The sequence below is a fragment of the Chenopodium album genome, chromosome 9, assembly GCF_948465745.1.
Source record: "Chenopodium album chromosome 9, dcCheAlbu1.1, whole genome shotgun sequence".
Lineage (NCBI taxonomy): Eukaryota > Viridiplantae > Streptophyta > Magnoliopsida > Caryophyllales > Amaranthaceae > Chenopodium > Chenopodium album.
The window spans coordinates 2,405,040-2,428,755 of NC_137842.1; the positions used below are offsets into that span (position 1 = coordinate 2,405,040).

General features: G+C 32.2%; 1 protein-coding gene across 1 annotated transcript; it reads left to right on the forward strand.

Moving 5' to 3' along the window:
- The first annotated feature begins 3,375 nt into the window (after positions 1-3,375).
- On the forward strand, positions 3,376-22,771 carry LOC145559370 (uncharacterized). Its single transcript, XM_081620795.1, has 5 exons — positions 3,376-3,982; positions 8,680-9,263; positions 10,985-11,591; positions 15,839-16,317; positions 21,946-22,771. The coding sequence occupies exons 1-5, from the start codon at positions 3,451-3,453 to the stop codon at positions 22,483-22,485; spliced, it is 2,742 nt and encodes a 913-aa protein (XP_081476921.1). The 5' UTR covers positions 3,376-3,450; the 3' UTR covers positions 22,486-22,771.
- Positions 22,772-23,716: the final 945 nt, after the last annotated feature.

Here is a 23,716-nt window from a genome sequence, read left to right on the forward strand (position 1 = left end):
ATTTCACATCACAAGAGACGAAAAATTCCTTTGTATCAAGATCAAACAACTTCTACCCCTTTTCCCAAAGGGATACCCTATGAATACACATTTACGACTTCTACTAGTTAAATTATCTCCTTCAGTCTTTTGATTGTGAGCAAAACACAAGCACCCAAAAGTACGAATAGCACCAAACAAAGGAGAATTATCGAAAATAATTTCAAATGGGGTTTTATTTTGTAGGAGTGGAGTTGGGATTCTATTAATAAAATGAGTTGCAGCTAAAACACATTCATCTGCTTGGAATATCAAGGCTCTCCAAAATTAAGATAATGTTTGTGTTTTCACTCTACTTTCCCATTTTGTTGAGGAGTACCCACACATGAGGTTTGAAAATAATTCCAGTTGCAACAAAATAATCAATAAACCAATGTTTGACTAAATTGCCTATCAATCATAGCAACAAAGGCCATAAACATCTTAAATACTTCCGCCTTATCAATCAACAAATAAATCCAAATTACCCGAGAAAAGTCATCAACAATAGTTAACAAATTAACCACTTACTATTTTTTAAAACATCAAAATTTACCCTTCGAAAGATGAGAGTTTTTCGACCTCTTTATAAAGCCAAGGTTTATCTATATTTCTTCTTTTCAGGGGAGAAATTTCTTAGTTTTGAGTCCATTATATTAGATCTAATGGATTGTCGTGAAATTATTTCGTTGGTGAAAAAGTTATTAAGTTTTCAAATATAGATAGATGAATCAGAAGTAAAACATTCTCATGACTACAAAGGATTGTTAGATTGTCTTTCCAACAAGGCTTTATTTTCTAGCAATATAAGCGGGAGTTGTTCCAGAGTACAAGATTTACTTGACAATCGTAGTTTTTATGAAGGGAAAATTTATTTGATTCAATATCTTATGTATTTGTTAATGTCGAATCTATATTGTAGATGTCGTATGACTTTTAATTAATGATATTTTTTGCTATTAAAAAAAAAGCGTTTTATAATTTTTGTTTTTAGTTTTTTTTTTTATTTTATTTTATGTTGTTAAAGTAAATTATATTTGGAGGGAGAGCTGTTAAGCACTACATCCTCTTTTTACTTACATTACCGGTCATCAATCATATTAGAGTAATAAAAGAAGACCCACACTAAAGTTTAGACTATACAATAACTAGTTTGTGTCGCATGCGATGCCCGGGTTGGAGAAATACTTCCTACGTTTTGAACTACTACTTCCTACCCTCCAACACAAAATATAATATAAAAATAAATTTAGATGATAAACTATTTAATTTTTTTCTACATGGCATGACATTAGAGAAAAAACGCTAAGTGTAACTGTCTCTTGGTCTGGCTAAACTTATACGAAGTAATTTATTTTGTACCTATGAAATATTGGTATTTTATCAGGAATAAAACTCTAAAACAACAACTTTATCCTATAAATCTTTCCAAATTTTATTGAAAATAAAATTGTAAACTAACCTTTTTATCCTACAAAATCTATCTATTTTATCTCGATAAAAAAATACTACTTTTTTATTCATAAAAATATATCCAAATAAATCTTACATGTCATATTTATTTTTAATTGTTGCCTATATGGCGTGACACTTGGCGAAAAGGTGGCTAGTTGGGATTAATAATATGGGAAGACCTCCCATATTTTAGATTAGATATAAGCCCGTGCGATGCATGATTCTAGTAAATCTTTTTAATTAATTTAAGATTTTTTTATATGAAGATCATTCAGATATTTGAATAAAATTCCTAATATCATAAGATAAATTTTTTTTTAATTTTAACACTAAAGTTATCTTTCGTAGCTTTATTTATTTTACGTGGCGCTTGTGCATTAGCACGGATATATTCATATATCCAATTTTCTAAGAGAGATGATTTGACTTAAAATGTGGAAGTTTAAGATTTGATGTGTTTATCAACAAAAGTCCGGAATAATTAATATAGTAATTGTTTCGGAGTTTTGGCGCATGTGTTCATTGTCAAACTTTTTCTTTAATTTTTCTTAATAAAAAATAAATGACAAATCATTTTATTTATTGATTAAAATAAGTCATTTGCAAATGCGTTTTTTTATATACTCGTTCTGTTTCAAAATGTTAGTCTCATTTAAAATATTTTAACTATTAAAAAAATTAGGGGGAATCTTCTAAATTTCTTTTTGTATATAAGGAAAAACATAGTGATAAGAGATTTAGTTTTATTCGTTTCGATGAGTAAATTTTTAATATCTAATTTTTATAATATTTGCTAGGGAGAGATTAAAGATATTTACCATCACAGATTTCCATCCATATATGTAAAAAAAATAATTATAAGTTTTTTAAATAATTTAAATTTTAATTTTTCACTATTCGTTATTTTTACCTAGGTGGAAAAATTCTTAAATCTTATTCGTCACTTTTTCTTAGGTGACAAGTGAATTTTTTAATTCTAAAATAAATTATTAATCTAAAATTTCATTGGTCAAAATAATACCTTTTCTTATGTGGCGCGTCAAATGCTCCTGAAAAATGCCTACTTTATTTATATATATTAGATTATTCATGTGAATTTTTCCAATAATTTATTACGTAAAGAGATTAGAAGAGTATTCCCTCCGTTTTTAAAAATTTGCTCCACTTTTCATTTCCGATCGTTTTAATATACTTGCTTGCTTCACTTACTTATTTGGAAAGTTTTTTATAATATTTAATTCATTTATCTCAACTAGTAGACCCAACCTAAATTATATTTTATAAATTTAATTTCATATTTTCTTTCCTCCAATTCTCTCAACTACTTTTACGTACTTTTTACTATTTTTTTATTCCTCCACCTACTTTTGCTTTTTACTACTCTTTTATAGGCTATTTATATATATACACATCGGATTTAAATCAAACTAGCTAGTAAATCATGAGAAAATTAATTTAAAAAACATATTTGCAATTTCGAAAAATTAAGTATAGTAGTAATCATTTTAAAGAGCTTTCAGGGGAAAAAAAAAATTATTTTAAAGATGACTATGGTAGTAGAGTTTTACATGCAAAAGCAAATCGGAGTGTTATTTTATTTTCCTTTATCAAAATCACGTGGAATCAAGATTGCTTGTTTATTGGAGCAGTATTTTGGATGACGAAAAATAAAAAGTAGAAAATTATGTATTACTACTTCGTCTTTAGGAATGTAGGCTTTATTTTATTCCGGCCGGTAATTTATCTTTTACAAATTCTTGAATGCATCTTTACTCCATTTGCACTCAAGGAATTAGTATTTTATTTCATCACACGCCTTCAATTCATCTTTATTGATATATAAATATATATATCACTCCCACATTTACAACAAGTACCTAATTATTAATCATATCTCCTATATTAATTTAACTTATCCAAAAAAAAAAAAAAAAAAAGCTTTTTCTTTGTATATTAATTCATTAGACATAGTTAAGCATGAAGAAGGAAATCTATGGGGCTGCAGCAAAGGGGAACGTAGAGTTCCTAAAAGAGGCCCTGGTCAAAGACGTCGAAAGCGCGACTGCTGCCTATAGCGACACCGATCTCCTTGGGTTGACTATCCATGGCAACAACATTATCCATGTTGCCGCCAAACATGGTCACCTTGATTTCATCGTGGAGGCTTTGCAAAGCTTACAAGCAGCTGATCGACGAAAGCTCATTTGTGGTACCAACTCTGACGGGGATACCCCTCTTCACATTGCAGCGAGACAACGTACGAAAGAGATCGCTAAATCATTAATTGACCTAAGCTTTCCAGAGAATGACAAGATAATGAAGGCTGCTAGCGAGCCTCTGAGAATTCAGAATAAGGATGGGAACACCCCTCTCCATTTAGCATTACTGAATGGAGGGTGGAGTGTTCGGGTTGTTGCGTACTTGCTAGAGATTGATCATGCATTGGCTGCCTTCATTAACAACCGCAACGAAGCTCCACTCCATCTCGCTGTTTCATATGTTCACCAAGGTATGCAAGTCCTCTTTAGTCTTCACATGAATTTTCAATTGTTGTATATTTTTCTTATTAGACATGAATATATCTTATTTAAGCTTATATTATCATTTACCTTATCTTATCTAAACATATACTACCTCCATTACATATTATTTGCAACAATTTGACATAAAGTAGAGAGGGAAAATGTCTAATCGTTACAAATAATATGTAACGGAGGTAGTATAATTGTTTTTATCTTAATTATATTCTCTGTCACATTTTCCATTTGCACGATTTTTGAGTAATATTGTGTCTTGTCCATTTGCATGATTTTCGAGATATACCATTAATATAATGTACTACCTCCGTTAAATGTTATGTGCAACTTTAGAATATATATCTCACAAATAATACCCCAAAGTAGCACATAACATTTAACAGATGTAGTATATCTTTAGTTTTGCAATAAAAACAATTATATAAGGTTGATATTATAACACTAAACATTGAGCTTTCGTCGATATTATAACACTAATCATTGATATTATAATTTTAAACACATGAAAGAGGCTATAGCTTTTATGGGTATATTAAGAAAATTAAAGGAAAATTTGTCAAAAATCTCGTTAAAAAAAGCACTTTATTTTTTTTAAAAAAATCTCATTATAATTATAATTTTATTTATTTATTTATTTATTTATTTATTGTAAATTCATACCTTAATTAATTTTTTTTTTACGAAGTCATACCTTATGTTGAAAACTAAGATATGACGTGAACTACCTTCACTGAGTTAAGTATAATAAGAGTGGGTACCAAACTTTGGCAAAGTTGCAAATAGGGGACTCAACTTTCAGAAGTAGCAAATTGGTAATAAACTATAAGATAGTACTTGCCGGAGAGAATATTCCGGCCACTTAACCTGTACTAACAGGTTGTAACCGGTTTATCCGAAAAAAAAAACAAAAAAAAAAAAAAAACCAATACCCTTTTATCATTCACAACTTCCTCCACACAATTCATCACTAAACCTTATCAAAATTCTCCAAAACCGCACTTAAATCACCTCGCATATACCAAAGATACCCAGCAAAATTAATCCTAATAGTTTATAGTATGAGATTTCGCCCGAGGCGAAAATTGTGATTTCGACGAAAATCTAGACTCAAATACAAGTTCAATAATCAACAACAAAGCCCCCATAACAACACAGTCTTGAAACGGTAGGTAACTGGAACTCAACAACTTCTTCAACATTGGTTTAGAGGTAATTTCAGTAATGGGTTTTTCAATTGGACCATACGATTATAAAATTTAATTTTCATATTTCATTGAAACTGACCTTTAACACATATAGCTTTACGAAGCGATAGAAGATGATGCAATGTCTACGAGTGAGTAGCGCTGGAGTTAGGAAATGAATAATAAATGCTTAACAGAACACTGGTATGCTAAAACCCTGATATCAAATTTGTAAAGAAAGCATGTAAGATTAGATAAAGGCTGGAGTTGAGAAGGAATTTACCCAGATTTCTGAGCAAATTTGGTAAGTTTGGCAAAAAAAAAAAAAAAAAAAAAAAAAAAAAAAAAAAAAAACCCACAATTAATTTGAACTAATCCTACAACATAACTTGTGGTAATTTTTTTTTTTTTGAATAAATGTGGTAAATTTTGCATTCAAGAATTAGTTATTTTGTAAATCTAAAAAAAAAATTAATCTGAACTACTCCTTGTCATTTTAATCTGAACTAATTCTTGACATTGTCATTTCTCATAGTTTGTTTTGATAGTATACCGATTATTTTGGATCATATAAGTCAATTTTCCATTAAAATCCTTTGTATAAGATAAATCTAATCTACCACAACTTCATCTTACACTTCAAGGTATTTGAAAAAAAACATAAAATAAATAATTAGTTTTTTTTTTAAATATTTTTTTTACAGCTAATAAAAAATTAGTTATTAAATTGCTTGTATAACCTGCTACAACTGGTAAAACAAGTTGAGTACAAAGTTTAGTACTCAATCTGCAACAAGTGAAAAATGAGAACTCAATCTGCAATAAATAGCAAAGTTTAGTACATAGTCTTATACTTCACTCTACCTTCACTACTACAAAATAGGCAATATAGAACGCCCGAAATAGGCAATATAGAACGCTTTAGAGGCGTCCTTAAAGTGGGGTGCCTTACAAAGTATATATGACGCCTATTTGAGGCGTTCTATATCCAATAGAATACTAAACGCTTAACTTGGATAGTCGATTCCTATTCTATGTATAAAATATATATAAAAAAAACAAGGAAAAGAGAACTGTCATCTTTAAAAAGGCGTTCTCTATCTATATAAAAAAGACGCCTATCTAAGATAAGCGTTCTCTTTTCTAATTTTTTCTTATTTTAAAAAAAAATTATTACTATCATTATTAAAAATAATAATAATAATAATAATAATAATAATAATAATAATAATAATAATAATAATAATAATAATAATAATAATAATAATAATAATGAAATAAATAGGAAAAATTGCCCGGAATAATTCCACCTTTGGGTCGTCCGCTAAAAATAATCCCACCTTTGGATTATTTTTAAATATTCCGACCTTTATACCTAATCTGCTTAAATTGATCCCGGGTGACTGGTAACCGGTTGAAGAGGTAATTTTTTTTTAATTAAGTTTAATTTACACGTGTCACAACCTGATTTCTCCAAAATTAAAAACAAATTTAAAAAAAAAAGTAAAGCAAATAAAAAAAAAAAAAAAAAAAAAAAAAAAACCAACACCCACCACCAACATCCACACCACCCCCACCCCCCCTCCCCAAACCTAGATCCCAGAATACCACCCCACGCAGATCGGAAACCACCGCTCCACCTAGACCCGAATCCATTGCCGCCAGACCCATATCCCAACCCAACCCAACCCCAAAATCCCGTTCGAATATCGAAACCCATTAAACCAGACCCTAGGAAACGCATTAGGGAGATCGGGCGACCGGAATTGAGGTCGGGCAGGAAGACGCGGGCGCGCGGCCGTAAAAGGGACGGGGAACGGGGAAGGGGCTAGGATCAATCGTGATAGGACCAGGGACAGAAAATCTCGCCTATTATATGCCTGGATTTCGTGGTGGAGGGAGTTGTTGGTAGTTCAAGGGAGGGGCCGACGGCGCCGACGCTGGAGTTGGGGTTGGGGTTGGGGGTTGGTGCTTTCGTGAGGGAGGTTGGTTGGTGCTGTCGTGAGGGAAGGAGACGGTGGTTATGTGATGGAGAAAGGAGAGTTGTTCAGGGGAGGGGGTTCAGCGCACCGCCAGCGCTGGGGTTGGGGGTCTGGGTGACCGGAGCCACGGGGTTGAGGTGTCAGGGGTGGTGGTTTTTAGATATTTATTAATTTTTTTAGTTTTTCTTAAAAAAAGCATTTAACTTTTTTTAAAAATTATTTTATTTTAATTTATTTTTTTTACAAATTACATGGCGACACGTGTCAAGTAACTTGTTATAACAAGTTACATGACCGGTTGGGACCTTTTAAAGTGGATTGGGTATAATGGTCGGATTATTTAAAAATAACCCAAAGGTGGGATTATTTTTAGCGGACGACCCAAAGGTGGGATTATTCCGGACAATTTTTCCTAATAATAATAATATTAAGGCAAAATTGGCCATAACAGCATGAACTATTGACAAATTGCACTCAGCAACGCAGCACAAACTTTGACTAGTTGCTCAAACAACACGACCTATGAAATAAGATGCATGAAACATCATTAATGAGTGTTGCCACCTGAGATCCTCTTGGAAACTGACCATATGTAATATTTTATTATTTTTATCAAATTTTAAATGCAATATAGTTAGGCTTTATTTTTTAATAAAAAAATACCATGTAATTAGTATGGTTTTTGAAGGTGACATGCCACCAGCAGTCCAGCACCATTCACCATAACCGGTTAACCACCACATCACCACCTATCCCCACCGCCACCTCTAAACCAAACTGACCCTACACGGCCACACCCACACCCACAACCCACACCCCCTCTCACTTGATCGCACCTTAACAGCCCCAAAGTTAGGATTATTCTAGAATAATCTAAATTTGGGATTATTAAAAGAAAATGGAGCAAAGTTTTACAAAATTTCCTTTTTAATATTGGAAAATTTGGTCGAAGAATTAAACTTATACAGAGTAATGATTTATCTTAATTGATGTTTTCATGGATTTACCTTTAACGTCAAAAGATTGGTTTCTTGAAGATTAGAGACAAATCTCACAGTTTTTATATCTTTACCTTCATCTTTTTTTTTTTCTCCCTTTTTTCTTATTTTCGACGAAGTATTATGGAGGCAGATTCAATTTTTTTATAAATTTGATGCAAAGTTATTGTTAATAAACTAAAATCAGATGTTAATGGAGATTGGAGAATCGTCAATGGCAAGGGGCAAAGTTTCAGTTTTTTGGTTTTAGAAACTGTAAAACAGTTTGTTTTAATCATAACCAAGAAGACTTTATTTTTATTTTTTATTTTTTTCCATATCTTGGTCAAATTTGAAGTCAATTAGATGAATGGGCAAGATTGATCATTGAAAATATAGGGTCAAGAGTAAAACTAATACAATAGCCACAATTTTATTGTAGCCATTGAATAGTTTTCAATTTTAATTGTAATTGCCATTCTTTACTTTTACTGAAAAAAAATATGGTCCTTCGTATTTATTATAGGTACTGAAATGTTGACCATAAAGATGATAAACACGCTTAACAGCCAAAGGGGAGCACTGTCCAGTACGAATAGTCATTTTGTACATGAGGATGAAGACATCTCGCCCTCGTTGGTCAGGTCATTGTTAGAGAAAAACAGTGAGGTATGTTGTTTGTGTGATGCAGATGGGATGACCCCTCTACTTAGAGCAGCAGTCAGCTCTAATTTACCTGTTGTTGATGCCATAATTCACTATTGTCCTGAATCAATAGAGGTATGCGATCCCAAGGGCAAAAACATGTTGCATTACATAAAGTTTCCGACTTTCTTAGAGGCAAGAAATTTTTTGGAAAAGCCAGAAATTCCTGCGCTGCTGATCAATCAACAAGATCATGACGGGAACACACCTATGCATATAGCTGTGATGAACCATGATTTTGGAACGGTGAAAGCCATGGTTGAATATAATGCTAACTTTTCCCTAAAAAATAAGGAGGGTGATTCTGTACAGACCCTTCTTGATCTATTTGCCACCAACAACAAGCTGGATGTTTTAGCTGAAACTCAAATTCAGTCTAAATCAAACAAGCTCTGTGACTTAATGGTATGCAAAACTTATACCTCTTCCGTTCTTTTTTATTTGATTAATTTTTTTAAAAAAAAAAAAATTGTAAACGGCTATCTTTAAATTAGCACTTTTGCGAACAAATACCTTTTATTTTAAAATTTATGAATAACTACCTTAAATTGAGTATTTGTTTAGGTATATTACCAATTGACGGATTTCGTCGAAATTTCTATATGTGGGACCCATATTCAACGATTTCAAAAAAAAAAAAAAAAAAAAAAAAAAAAAAAAAAAAACTCTAATTACACATATCTATTAACTATTACTAAAACAAAACATTATTGCTGACATCATCAATTCTTAAATTAGCCTACGTGTCATTATAACATTAAAAATTTTCCCTCCATTTTCTCTATGAGTGATGTCATCATTTATTTTATTTTTTTAATCTCTACACTATACATTTTTCTAACCTAAAAAATCACCTCTTTTTTTACACAAATTATAAAACTTTATTTTATGCATAATAATAAAAATTAATTAAATCGTGCAACGCACGAGTCTAATCTAGTTAAACCATTAAAAACCATTTAAACACCTAAATGCTATAACTAGCTAATTAATTTAAAATTTATATTAATGTTTTATTCAAGAATTTGTGATCCCAAATATGAAGTTTATAATTACCCCCAATGTATATATATGAAACCATAAATTCTCTCACCAAAAATTGATTTTTTTCCTAAATTTGGAATCTAAAAATCCAACCTTTGTGAGGTCTGACAAAAAAAATCCAATCTTTAATTAATCTCACAAAAATCCAACCTTTGCACCCCACCTTCTTCCACAGATCCATTACCTGTTGATGACCGATTTTTGTAAGTTATGTGCCACATGTCAGTCATTAATTGGTCAATTATTTTTTTAATTATTAAACGAAAAAAATTAAAAGAAAAAAAAACAGAAAAAAAAAAACCAACACCAGCCACCCACCCACCCACCTCCCCCACCCCCACCCCCCGGAAACTTCCCCCACCCCCAACCAACACCAGCCACCTCCTCCAGCCCTCGTACCACCCCAGCCACCTTCCCCACTCCCCGTAAACTTCCCCCCACCCCCAACCAGCCCCACCATTGGGGTCGTCGGATTCCGACGATCTCCCCCCACCTCTTGCCGCAACCTCCCTAACACCCAAAACCCCCTACAATCTAAACCCTAACCACCACACCAAACACCCTATTCGACCCTCCCAAACCAGCCCGACCCCTCGCCGAACCTCCCCGACCCGTTTCCACCCCTCCCCACCCAAAACCCGACCCAAATTAGCCCCCTTCCACCCAAATCCGACAACCCCCGGTTTTGTGGATCGAGTTTCGTGGGTGGATGGGGTTCTGGGGTGGTCGAGGTTTAGCCGTTTAGGGTGGTTGGTGTTAGGGGTGGGTTCTGGGGTGGTCGGCCGTTTAGGGTGGTGTGAGGCGGAGTAATAGAGTATGAAATATTTTCCTAAGTCTCAACTATCAGCTTAAGCTTTTGGTCCACTAACAAATCCTAATAAAAGGAAAAATGTTGTTAAAAAAAAACCCGTTATTCCTTGGCAAAATTTAGTTGCACTACATAAAAATTAATTAATTTTGTTGTAATCGCTAAACATAATGCCAGTTATTAGATCATATATAGATGGATCTTAGAAACTAATGTGGTTGTTGATTAATAATTACCAAACTAAAGTGTAAAATGTACAATATTGTTGTTGCAGGCGAAGGAAAACGAGAAAGAGGTAATAAAAGATGATGAGCTTATGAGTAATGATTTCTATAAAGCAGTTGGTAATGGGGAGTGGGATAACTTAAGACGAATAATGGTAAATGATGAAAAACAATTTCTTTCTCGACTACACGAAGGAAGCAACATCATCCATTTAGCAATTCAGGGTCTCAAACAATATGTGCATGATGAAAAATATATTGAAGCTAAAGAAGGGGCGATACCAGAAGAAGAGTTCATAGTGGATGCATTGAAAAAGTACCCAGTCCTATTTTGTCAAACAAACCACCTTGGCAAAACACCTCTTCATCTTAAGATGTTTCACCGGATAGGGGTACTCCGTCACGGGAAGTTCCGTGGGACGACGCAATTTTATAATAATATAAAAGAACAATTGATGAATAAAAAAGAGCTAAGAGAACTACCACTACCTCTGTGGAAGCTAAAAGACATACATGGCAACACCACCCTTCACTATGCAGCTAAATATGCCAACCTTGAATTTGCGAAGCACTTGATTGAGATAGATGCAAACTTAGCGGGAGAGGTCAATCATTCCAAACAAACTCCTTTGCACTTGCTATGTCAGCAACGCTACAGTAAGTTTAATACTCCTTACATATATATAATCCGATTTTAAATGTTATTTTGAGTTTTTTTTTGCTGAAATTAAAGCTTCCAATTAAATAATTAAGAGCTGAATTAGAGTGGCTAAGAATATGATTATTAGGTTTAAATTTTAAATTGATAGGTAGCTTAGGTTATTGGGGAGTTAAGCAAAAATTGAAACATTAAAATGTTGATGAGTTAATATTTAATTACCTAAATGACTAAATCTATATCTATACTATATATTAAAAGACGTTCATAAATGTGTGTATGTGTCACGTGTTTCCTCTCTTACACCCGTAACCTCATCGAATGGAAACCAAATGCATTACCATCTTAGCTAGAATTAATTCATACTTTATTAATCCAAATTTATATATAAATACATACATGTATTAGAATGTAGAATAAAAATTTTAAATTTTAAATTGATAGGTCGCCGCGCAGTGTAGGATCGTGGAGGATATGGACAGTGGGTCCGGTGGGGGAGGGATTGACATGATGCCATGGGAGGAGGAAGGGGAGGGGTGGTGGTTAATTTTTTATATATATATTAATTAAATCTAATTATTTAGTAATTTGGTGGGTTAGAGGTTAATTAGAAGTAATGAGAAAACATTAGAGTCTGATTAAGTTAAATAGAGGGTAATAAGTTTCCTCTCGCAAAAAAAAAATGAACGTGGTGGTTTTTTTTAACCAAAAAGCTTTTAAAAGGATTTTTCGCAAAATGGTGCTTTTAAAAGGTTTTTTATTTTTATTTTTTTTTACGAATTTCCTTTCTTGTAACACGAGTATGAGAATATTTTTATTCAAGTGTTTTTTTTTTTAAAAAAAAAAATTTAGTAGTAAGTTGGTACATTGATTGATTTATCAACTAACTTTGTGTTGATGTATTGTTTCTGGTTTCTGGTTTCTGGTTTCTGGTTTTGGTTTTGTTTTTTTTTTTTTTTCATTTATTTTTTTTTTTTTTTTATTTTTTTTTGTGTATTTTTTATTTTTTTTATATCTTATTGAATATCTAATAAGATATTTCTTTTATGATAAAATATGTTTTTATTATGTTAATAAAACATTATAGTCAAAGTTAATATATATGAATCGTGAAAAAAGTCCAAGGTGTTAGTTATTTTGAGACGAAGGGAGTATAAGTATGTAGACTGTTGACTATAATTCAGCCAAAACTTGCTCAAACTCAAAATTCTCTAATATATTAAAAAAAAACAACTTAATTATATTTATATATCTTTTACTTGTACATTTTTGTAAATATTACAAATTATTTTTTCTAATATAAAACTTTGGCATGGTTTACCTTTTTCTATAGAAAGAATGGAAACTTCTTATATAAAAGTAAGTTGCAATCAAATGAAAATATCTTATATAAAATTAAGTGGATGTATTAAAACTTACAAATAAGTAACTATTTTTAATGATAAATTTTGTCTCGTTTAATTTATTTAATTAAACTCGAAATATAAGTCACCCCTCAAGATTAAGATCTTAAGTCCCTCACATCATCACACTTCAACTTCGACGAATTTCCGGAAGAGTTGCTAATGGCGGCTACAATGATATCCCAACTTCTAGGCAACAATGACAACAAAATCAAGGCCCTCACCTCATCATCAAACTTGATCTTAACCGAAGCTAGTTGAGAGATTGTCGAATTGTATTCATTTATACGCTCGAGATCGAGAGGAACCGCTATCATCCATCTCAATTTCAAACAAACGACGTATCAAGAACACCTTGTTCATAGTCGATGGCTTCCCATACATATTAGACAACGCTTTACTAATTAGTAATTGCGACCGTCAACGGTCGTAAGGGTGTGGTCGTTAAGATTTTTTGCGACCGTTTTTATTATTTTCAACGACTGTTTAGAAAACGGTCGCAAAAATTAAAAATTGCGACGCGTTATGTCAGCGGTCTCAATTTTTGGAATTAGCGACCGCCATAAGCCGTTGCTAAAATTTAAAAAAAAAAACAAAAAAAAAGAAAAATCGCACTACTGTTTTTCGCATCCAGCCTCACCAACCACCGAAACCACCTTTACCCACCACCACCAACCCAAACCCCACCTTTACCCACCTCTTTTGCCCACCCTAACCACGAAAACCCACCGCCGCTCACCTGAAACCACCTAACCCACCACCACCGCCAACCCAAACCACCTTGACCCATCACAACTCCTCACCCTAACCAATAAACCAACTACCGCTCATCTGAAACCACCTCAACCCAACGCCGCTCACCTAAAACCACCTCAACCCAACGCCGCTCAGTCGAAACCACCTCAACACCACTCACCCGAAACCACGTCAACCCAACGCCGCCCACAAAAATTATAAAAAATTAAGAAAATTACCCACAAAATCAGAAATAAAATTATACAAATTACAGAAATTTACCCAAAAATCAGAAATAAAACAATTATATAGATCTTTCAAAAATTATAAACTAAAATTACAATAAACAACACAAATCAGAAATAAAACAATAATATAGATCTTTTAAAATTAAAAACTAAAATTACAATTAAACAATTATACATAATCAGAAATAAGAAACAATAATAAATCTAGATCAACAATATAACCTAAATTAATTATCAGATCTAGAAAACCTTGACTTCTCTTAGGCTTGTTCTTGTGACGGTGGAGGTCTTGTTACAGTGTGTGGTCGTGACGGTGGCAAGCAGCGTGGAGGAGAAGGAAATCGCCGGCGAAGCTTCCGATTTGAGCCAAATCTTGAATGAGCAGCGATTTCCGGCTTCTTATTCTTCAATTATCAAGTGCCTTGCTTCATTTTCGGAAGTGAAAGAGTAGAATTAGGAGGTGAGAGTGAAAGAGGAGGGGCGTGAGAAGGATAGAGTGGAGATAAGGAAAATGGAGAAAGAGGGTCAGCTGAGAAGAGAGAGAGAGAGAGAGAGAGAGAAGGGGAGGGGGAGCGGTTGTTAACCCAAAAAAAATTAGGGTTAGTTTGGTGGGAATCTTAAGCCCATTACATACCCTATTTTAAAAATTAATAAATAAATAATTACGACCGCTGAAACGGTCGCAAATTGCTATAATCTGCGACCGCCTTATAAACGGTTGCAAATATTATAATCTGCGACCGCCTTATAAACGGTCGCAAATATTATAATCTGCGACCGCCTTAAGAACGGTCGCAAATATTATAATCTGCGACCGCCTTAAGAACGGTCGCAAATATTATAATCTGCGCCCGCCTTAAGAACGGTCGCAAATGGTTGCAAATTGCGACCGTTTCTATAACGGTCGTAATGTTCGCAATTTGTGACCGTTTTTGGCGGTCGTAATAGAATTGTTTTTATTTAGAATTATTTTTAACATGTATATTATTTTAAAGAAATTTTTAAATACCTTTGCGACTGTTAAATAGCCTAAAAACGGTCGCAAATATTATAATTTGCGACCGTTTTAATGACGGTCGCAATTTGACCGAATTTTAGTAGTGAAATAGTCTTCTATTTGGATCTTCCAAAACTCATCCTTCCCATCGAGCTTCTCAATTTTCAACTTGTCTTCCTCCATTGTAAATCAAACACACAAAGTTCACAAAAGGTTTTGAACAACAAAGAATGCAACTTGACACCCCAGATTCAAACTTAAAGACCCAAACATTGTAACTCAATCACAAATTCATGTTTCACACAAACCCTAAATCATGTTTCATAAGTCTGTATATGTAGCTTCTATATACACCATATGGCCAAGGGTACTTATTCAAAGGTTACTTATTCAATGATTACTTATTCAGGGGTTAATTGGTCGGTCATGGGTTACTTTCTCATAAAAAACGCGCTAATTGACCGAACAACCTCATAATAAGTAACCATTCACCAACTGAGTAACCTCTAAATAAATAACCCCGGCCACACGATGTAGACAGCCCACAAAAAATACATTGTTTAAGTTTTGATTTATTTCAATAGTATAATATAATTTTCTTTTTCTTTTATAATTACAAATTTTCATCTTATTAACAATTAGATATAAATTTTTATAATTAAACATGTTGTTAAATTAATGAAGAACAGTGAAAATACCATATATATCACAGGATAACCTAGTAGCCTCTAAAACATAGAACATGATGCCACGCACTTGCCCCAATTCCCCACTTAGGATTTAATGTTATTTGCATGCAACAATCAACAACTATAACAACATTAATTACATTTTTATTAATAGTATTTAAAAATTGCATGCAGTTTTTGACAAATTTGACAAACAAATGGAGATGGCAAAGTGGTTTATTGAAAAAGATGCATCAACATTGTATTCGCGAGATGTTGAGGGTTTCACTCCTTTGTTAAGAGCAGCTCAACAAAAAGAGTCTCAAGACATAGCAATAGAAATAGTAAAGCAGCATCCACAATCACTAAGACAGATTGATCCTCATGCTCGCAATTTTTTTCATCACTTAGCCTTAAATAGAAAAATAAAAAAGAAGACAAAAAAGGAGTTGTGCGAAACAGTACCTCAAAAGGAGATGGATGTTCTTATTACACAGAAAGATGACCAAAGTAACACTCCTTTTGATTTGGCTATCGAGAACGATTACTTTTGGAACGCTGAATGTTTAATTGAATGTTGTGGCGATATCCAAGGGGAAGGCCTGAACGCTTGGCTTCATCAACACAAGAGAAGTACTGTTAGAAAAATTAAATATGACCCAATTACTCACAAGGTAAGTACCAAATTTATTTTATTTTTTTGATATCAAGGTAAGTACCAAATTCATTATGTAAATATGTAGTAATTTTGTTTTGTTTTGTTTTTGTTTTTTTTTTTTTTGAAGAAGAAATTACGTTTTTTTTTTTTTTTGAAGGATTATTAATATTATAAAAATAACAAAAACCTATAAAGTCAATTAATTTGCAAAGAAATTACATCCCTTCATATTATTTATGGATCCCCACAATCCTAAAAATAAACTACTCGTGCATAATTAAATCTAAAATAGCAAAGCATATAAAGAAGACATGACAATAATAATAATAATAATAATAATAATAATAATAATAATAATAATAATAATAATAATAATAATAATAATAATAATAATAATAATAATAATAATAATAATAATATAAAAAGATAAAAAAAATAAAAAAATAAAAAATAAAAAAACTAAAAGTGAAATAATAACATATAACTCATATAAAGATTAACGAATTTAATTCATGAAAACTAAAGGAATCTGACTAATGAAAAACTAAAGCCAATCTAAACTGTAAAGAAAGGAAAGAAAAGCTGCGTAAAAAACTAAAAACTAACCGAAAAGTTAACCATGAATTGGGTTTATATAGCAAACAAAACCCAATCCTACTCAAATACCTAGGGGTTCATTTGACATCACTTTAGTTTTCTGTTTTTTGGTTTTTTATTTTTTAAAAGTATATTATATATATCACATAATGAATCAAAAATTATTTAGACTTATTAAAATCATGATAATTTTGAAAACTGACAATAGAAAAGTGAAAATACCTTTTTCTTGTTTCCTATTTTTGGTTTTTAGTTTTCAAAAAAAAAAAAAAACTGAAAACCAAAATGGTGCCAAACTAACTAATCATAATCAGCAACCCAAATACCAAGTAAGAGTCTCACGCCCAGATCAGCAATGGGTCGCCCAATCGCGCCCTTTACCTCTCGCCCAGTAGCTCCACAAGTTGGATCTTTTCACTTGCAAGTGGGCTGATTCAAACCTTGAGCCCAATCTCTTCTTATGGACTTAACTTGATTATTACTTGGTCCGTGATACTAGTTTGTAAAACTTGGATTTCGTCATCAATTGAGCCCTTAATCACCGAACCAAATTTAATTTAACTCGACCTTGGACTTCAAATATATGGTCATAAATATACGATCAAACTTCAATATCTTCGTAGTGGCTCAATAAGCTTGGGAATTATCATAAATCTGCAAATTCCTACAAAATAATATCAACTCTACAAAAGCACTAGAAATCATATATTAGTAATAAAAATAGCTCCGCATAGCTCAAATAAGCACAAAGATGACCGTGGGACGAGGAATAAAAAAATATATAAAATAGATTCATCAACGCGCCCCATACTCCCGCTTCCGCTGATCTGCGACCAACACAACACGACCAGGAACAAAGTCAGACAACCCAGACAAGGAGAAGACCCCATCAAGTCAATACATACATCAAGGCCTCTATCCCAAGAATAAAGTAACACATCAGCAGGTCGAAGAGTCCCATCATTCCTTCCAGTCAACCCAACGTTTACCTTCTTTCTTGCGGAAATCTCAGACCGGAAGCAAATAGCAACAAAGGGTATCACAAACAACGTTATATATGCCGATGTCTAATATCCACCATTCCAGTACAAGACACTACATGATCCTCATAAATGTCCCCATCAAAAACCCTTGAGCAAGTAGCAGAACACGGTGTTGAAGTGGAGAACAAAGGAACACTCAAGCGGTAGCAAAGAACACAACAATAAGTCTTACCATTCATAGTCTGACCCAAACCTAATACCGAGACCGCTCGTAACCATGCCAAAGTGTGATCCCCCTGTTGGGACTTCCATAAGGCCACCAAACGCGGAGATAAGGAGAAAGTGGATTCTACAAATGCAATGACCTTCGTGGAATATATATCTCTCAATTTCTTCATGAGTTTGGAGGCAGCGATCTCACTAGGTTTACTCATAAGGTTAGTCTTCACAGCCCTATTAAAAAGACTAAGAGCACCACTGAAGGTCGGTCCTAGACCAACAATACCAGAATTGAGAATAAGCGTAACCTGACCACCAGAAGACGGCAAACGCGACACAAGGAAAGCATAGTGTCGGACATCACCCGTTGAATAGACATTCATTCCAATCACCAAAGCCAGGCCCCGAAGCAATTACAATACGCTCAAAAGAAGCCCATAGGGCCACATGGGCCTCTTAAAAAAGACGAGGGGGACAAGTGCTCATAGCAAAGTAGAGTTTTGAAACCCCAATACACGCACGAAGAAGTAACAACTCACATTGGGGATCATCGAGATTAGCAACATCATCCTTTAGCACAATGGTCTTCGACACTCTATGCGAAACAAGCTCACCACACAAAAATGAATCCGCACTGACAAGACCACCGAGAAATTTAATACCATATATGCATAGGACGAGCAATATCTTGAGGAAAGACACCCACGAGGCGGCTACAAGGGTCCTTAGAGGGCTAGAAAACTTCCGTTTTCTCAACATTGACATGGAGGCCGAGACGAGGACCCTCCGCTAAAATCAACTCTACAACATTTCCTTCCACCAAAGTGTCATAACCAATAATAGTGATGTCATCCAAATACCAAGCCTGCAAACTTAAATCAATAGAATCTCTAATTCGGCACAGCAATGGATGAAGAACCAAAGCTACAAGCAAAGGGCCAAGAGGATCTCCCTGTTGCACTCCTTGACATGACCATAATAATATTATTATTATTATTAAAGAAATTTGTCAGGATGGACCTTTTAAAATTTCCACTCTATGGTAAAGGTCCTTGTATATAAAGTGGCAAAGAAGGTCATTTTCTCTTACTTGGGTTGCGAGAAGGGTTCTTTTACCAGATTCAGATAATTGACTTTTTTCCAAAAAAAAAAAAAAAAAAAAAAAAATGTGTCATGCACATGACCTTATAAAAACCTTGTTTTAATTTCTTTTTCCCTTTTTCACCCTTTTTCTTTCATCTGGAACCCTAATTTCTTCTTCCTCCCTCCTCTATACTAACCCTAATACCCAAGAAGCATAAAAAAAAATCGATTATTATAGTCCCTCTAATTAAAATTGAAGGCATTCGAATCAAACCTTGTGAGAACCTCTTTGTTAATTATATGAATTTAATTGTTATTGTTGATTTATTGCATTTAAATTTTGGATTTTTAATAGGAAAATTGTCTTAAAACAATACCAACTCTTAACGGTGTGTGTAAAATAATACGAACTCAATTTGCTATTAGCGGTAATACATTCTATACTATATGTGCAAAATACTTTGCCTGAAAAAAGTATTTCAAGGAATATTTCATCTATATTTATTATTACTTTATTTAAATATTTTTTTTAATTAATTTTCTATCTTTCTTTCAAAATACATATCATTTAACAATTTCCTTTACAATCCAAATTAATAATGCCCCACCCCCTCTTTTTTTTTTCTTTTCAAAATACCTGTGATAATCTATATATTATACTAAAAGACAAGCGCCTCAATGTGAGGATGACAAATGTCACTCTCTCATTGGCTTATCTTATGTATAAAATATATCTATATAATTATTGTTTACATATTCAAGCATAGTTATTTTTGTTAAACTTCAAACAATAAAAGTAAGTTTCTATACATGCATAAGATTTTCATGATTTCCTAACATAAATATTGATTTAATTTTTTTTTTATAATAAATATATATTTTCCAATACTACAAATAATCCATAAAATCTTTCCAATATTTATTTATAGTTAAGTTAAAGAATAGTAACTAATTTGAAGCAATATGATTAAAGTGGCATAATTCAGGAAACAAATATTTCGTATTTTGAAAGGCTAATATAGTTTTTTTTTTTTTATGAAAATTAAATAAAATCGATAATATTTAGTTTGACGTCAATTATGGAATCAATACAAACATTAAAAAAAAAATCAGATGTACAATAAAATATTGTGCACCTATTATAAAAGCTACCCTGTAATGAATGAAAGTTATTTATGCTTTATTGATAAAAGTTATTTAGTGATTGTACGGTAAAAAGATATTGACTTCGATCTTGAAACCTAATAGTCTAATAAATTCTAAATAGAAAAATTAAAACAAAAGGAAATGAAAATAGTAAATGGGTTTAAATATTGAAATAAACATAACCTTTTAAATCAATTTAGCGAATTCAAGAGACAATTTTAAGGCATTTAAAATTAAATGGGGGAAAATATATGTAAAAAGAACAATTTTAGATATATAAATGTCCATGCACTATTATAAGAGTTTTGTTAACCTTTTTATAATTAATGTAGGGATAAATCTTAGTAATATATATTCCGTATATTTTATTTATATAAAATTATCAGTATCCATACCTATATACGAAGTATTTGTGTCGTTACTATATTTAATCAGCTGTTGGTTATATATATGACTATTATATAATATATAGTTTTTGGCACAATGCTTAACTTAGGAAAATATATGTTCTGGTAGGTCAAATATAGGGTTATTATTGTGTCTAAGATTTGATGAGTGCGACGGGTAAATAAAACATGTATATATTAGATTGATTGTAGCTACTGATGCGGATGATATGATAAGAAAATTTTAGTTTTTTCTCAACGGCAGATATAAATAAATTAGTCCACTTCTTATATAGCTATGTGGAGTATTATTCAATTATTTTTCAATTAATAAAATAACATAATAAAAAATTAAAAGAAATTCAAATAACATAAAATACTATTCAAATAACGTTCCTTTAATTATATTTTTTTATTAACCATTAGTACAAGTCCTTTAATAGTAAATGAATTACCTTTGTTTTTATTTTTATTTTTCCTACGGGTTTAATAATTTGATTTATAAACCGTGCATCGCACGGGGACTATGCTAGTTTCTACTAAGACACAATAATAAATGGAGTATTTATTTAAATGCATTATTATGTTGATATGATTAGTTTAAGAAATTGTTTCAAAAATTCAAAATTTCCCCACATTCACCAACCAAAATAATGATGGGAAATTTTTGGAATTTATATTGTGTCGTAGTAGAAATTTGTACAAGTATTTTTTGTAAAAAAAAAATTAAATACATATTGACAATTCAAAAAAAAAAAAAAAAAAAAAGGATCGGCAATTGTTGAAATCATGTGTTTTGAGAAGAAAACAAAAATATTTAATGCCAAAAAAAATAATAATATTGCATATAGACGGAATATACGTCGCGATACTTTTCTGGTGACCAACTTACGATTTTCTACATATAATACAAAAGGTATAGCAAATAGTTGAGTTTGTACTACTTTGTATTATTTTGCATATACCATTGATAGTTATATACTTTGTATCTTAGCCAACTAGTTCGTATATAATTATTATTATTTAATTTGCACTATCTTAAAAATATTGTGTATGTTCTACTATACTTTTAAGTTATTTGTTTAAAAAAGTTATCAGCTTATACTTTTGGTTGAGATGGTTCACTAACACTTTTATTAATTTAATTAATTAATATATTTTTTTCAAATCGTTTCTGAGAAATTTAAATCACGTATCTTAATAGTTTTGTTTTTCAATATACATTTTCAGTTTCAAAATTTCCTTAGATCACGAAGCAGAATTCTAATGGATGTCCAGTATTTTGCAAGTAGAAGTAAGTATGGAGTACGCAGAGAGGATATAAAGGAGTACATGAACCCAATGGGAGTGGTGGCGGCGTTGTTAGCAACTGTAACATTCACTGCAGCATTTACTGTTCCTGGCGGATACAAAGGTGACAGTGGATTTCCAATATTAGGGAAAGAGGCAGCATTCCAGGTGTTTATGGTTGCAGATGTGGTGGGAATGTGCAGCTCCATGATGGTACTTTTCTGCCACCTTTGGTTTTTGTCAGGAAAGAATGAGATGCAGGTGATACTGGTAGATATGACCATCAATTTGCTGCTGACATCATTTTACGCAACTCTAGTAGCTTTTATGACAGGAGTATATGTAACCACAATCTCCCAAACTCGTTGGATAGCCATCTTCACCTGCGTCATCTGCTCCTTACTTATCTTGCTCATGAGAAAGCCTTATATCAAGATTCTCAGTTTGATGATGTGTATCTGCCCTTTTTCTGTTATTTGATACCCATTCTTGTTTCTGATGAGGTAAAAAGATCAAGAAGAATGAAAAAAAAACTTCGTGCCGCCGAACACAATAAGGACCAGCAACAATCTGCAAGAGAATCCAGTTAATCTTCCCGATCAAACTACTACAATGAGTAATACTACGATGTGTGTGATGTGTGTATGCTTGTAATTATCAAAATTCATGCCATTTGTCATTTTGATAATTGATACCAACCCTACCTTGTGCGTGTCATGTGAGTTGAGAACATGTTTTAAGTTTGATTGCGGTGTCTCATGTAATTTAAAACCATGTATATGTTGCTCCTACTATAAATAAACAACGATTTACAATTTAATCATGTTTATTTATAATGTTGTAGATATTGTGGTTGAAATCAGTCTCAGATCAGCTTTCACGGAAACTAGTTATTCATGTATCGAAGCTTCTAGTATAGTTGTCGGCTACAAACGACTATGGGTGACTACGGTAGGATATTAAACCTGAACTGTTGATTTTGATGATTGCTTAATCTTTACGTTTATTATTATAATTTTTAAAAAATGAAAAATCTAATCTTTACTACATAAAATGTTATGACCAGTCAGCAAAGTTTTATTTGTTTTACATTCTTTTATGGGATAAATATTTTTTTTTCTTCAAATAATAACAATATAAACATTTATCCATATAAATTCTAACACTATATCAACATTCGCCCAAAATATATTTAAAAAAACAAAAAGTATTTAAAAAGCTTCAATATAGGTTTTGATTGCATAATTTAGAGGTTTGTTTGCATAATTATATTTGGATTTGCAATTAAGAAATCGAAGAACAATATTAGATAAAGAGGAATAAAATTGAAAAAAATACTTAGATATGGCCCACAATGATGTCAAGTAGGAACCATTTAATTTCTTCTCAATTCTAATACCCATATCCCATATCATTAACAGTCAAATTTTTTGTTTTTAATATATTATGACTAAATGAAGTATTAATATCTTTCAATACCACAAAAATTTACAATCTAAAATTTCTTTTATTAGTTAATTATACGAAAAATTACTTTAAATTTGTCTCATTCTCCCAAAACACTATAAGAAATAAGCTATTTTGCGACAGCCAAATTTGTCGCAAAAAATAGTTGTGATAGTCAACTATATCGTAAATTGTTTGTCGCAGTTAGAATCGTCGTAAAATTTTATTTTTGCGACAATTTGACGACTGTTGTAAAAAATTATTA

Bases quoted from the DNA above. Each gene is read 5' to 3' on its own strand.
- LOC145559370 (XM_081620795.1), top strand. From the start codon at position 3,451: ATGAAGAAGGAAATCTATGGGGCTGCAGCAAAGGGGAACGTAGAGTTC. The intron at 3,983-8,679 runs GTATGCAAGTCC...TATTTATTATAG, and splicing joins TGTTTCATATGTTCACCAAG to GTACTGAAATGTTGACCATA. The intron at 9,264-10,984 runs GTATGCAAAACT...TTGTTGTTGCAG, and splicing joins ACAAGCTCTGTGACTTAATG to GCGAAGGAAAACGAGAAAGA.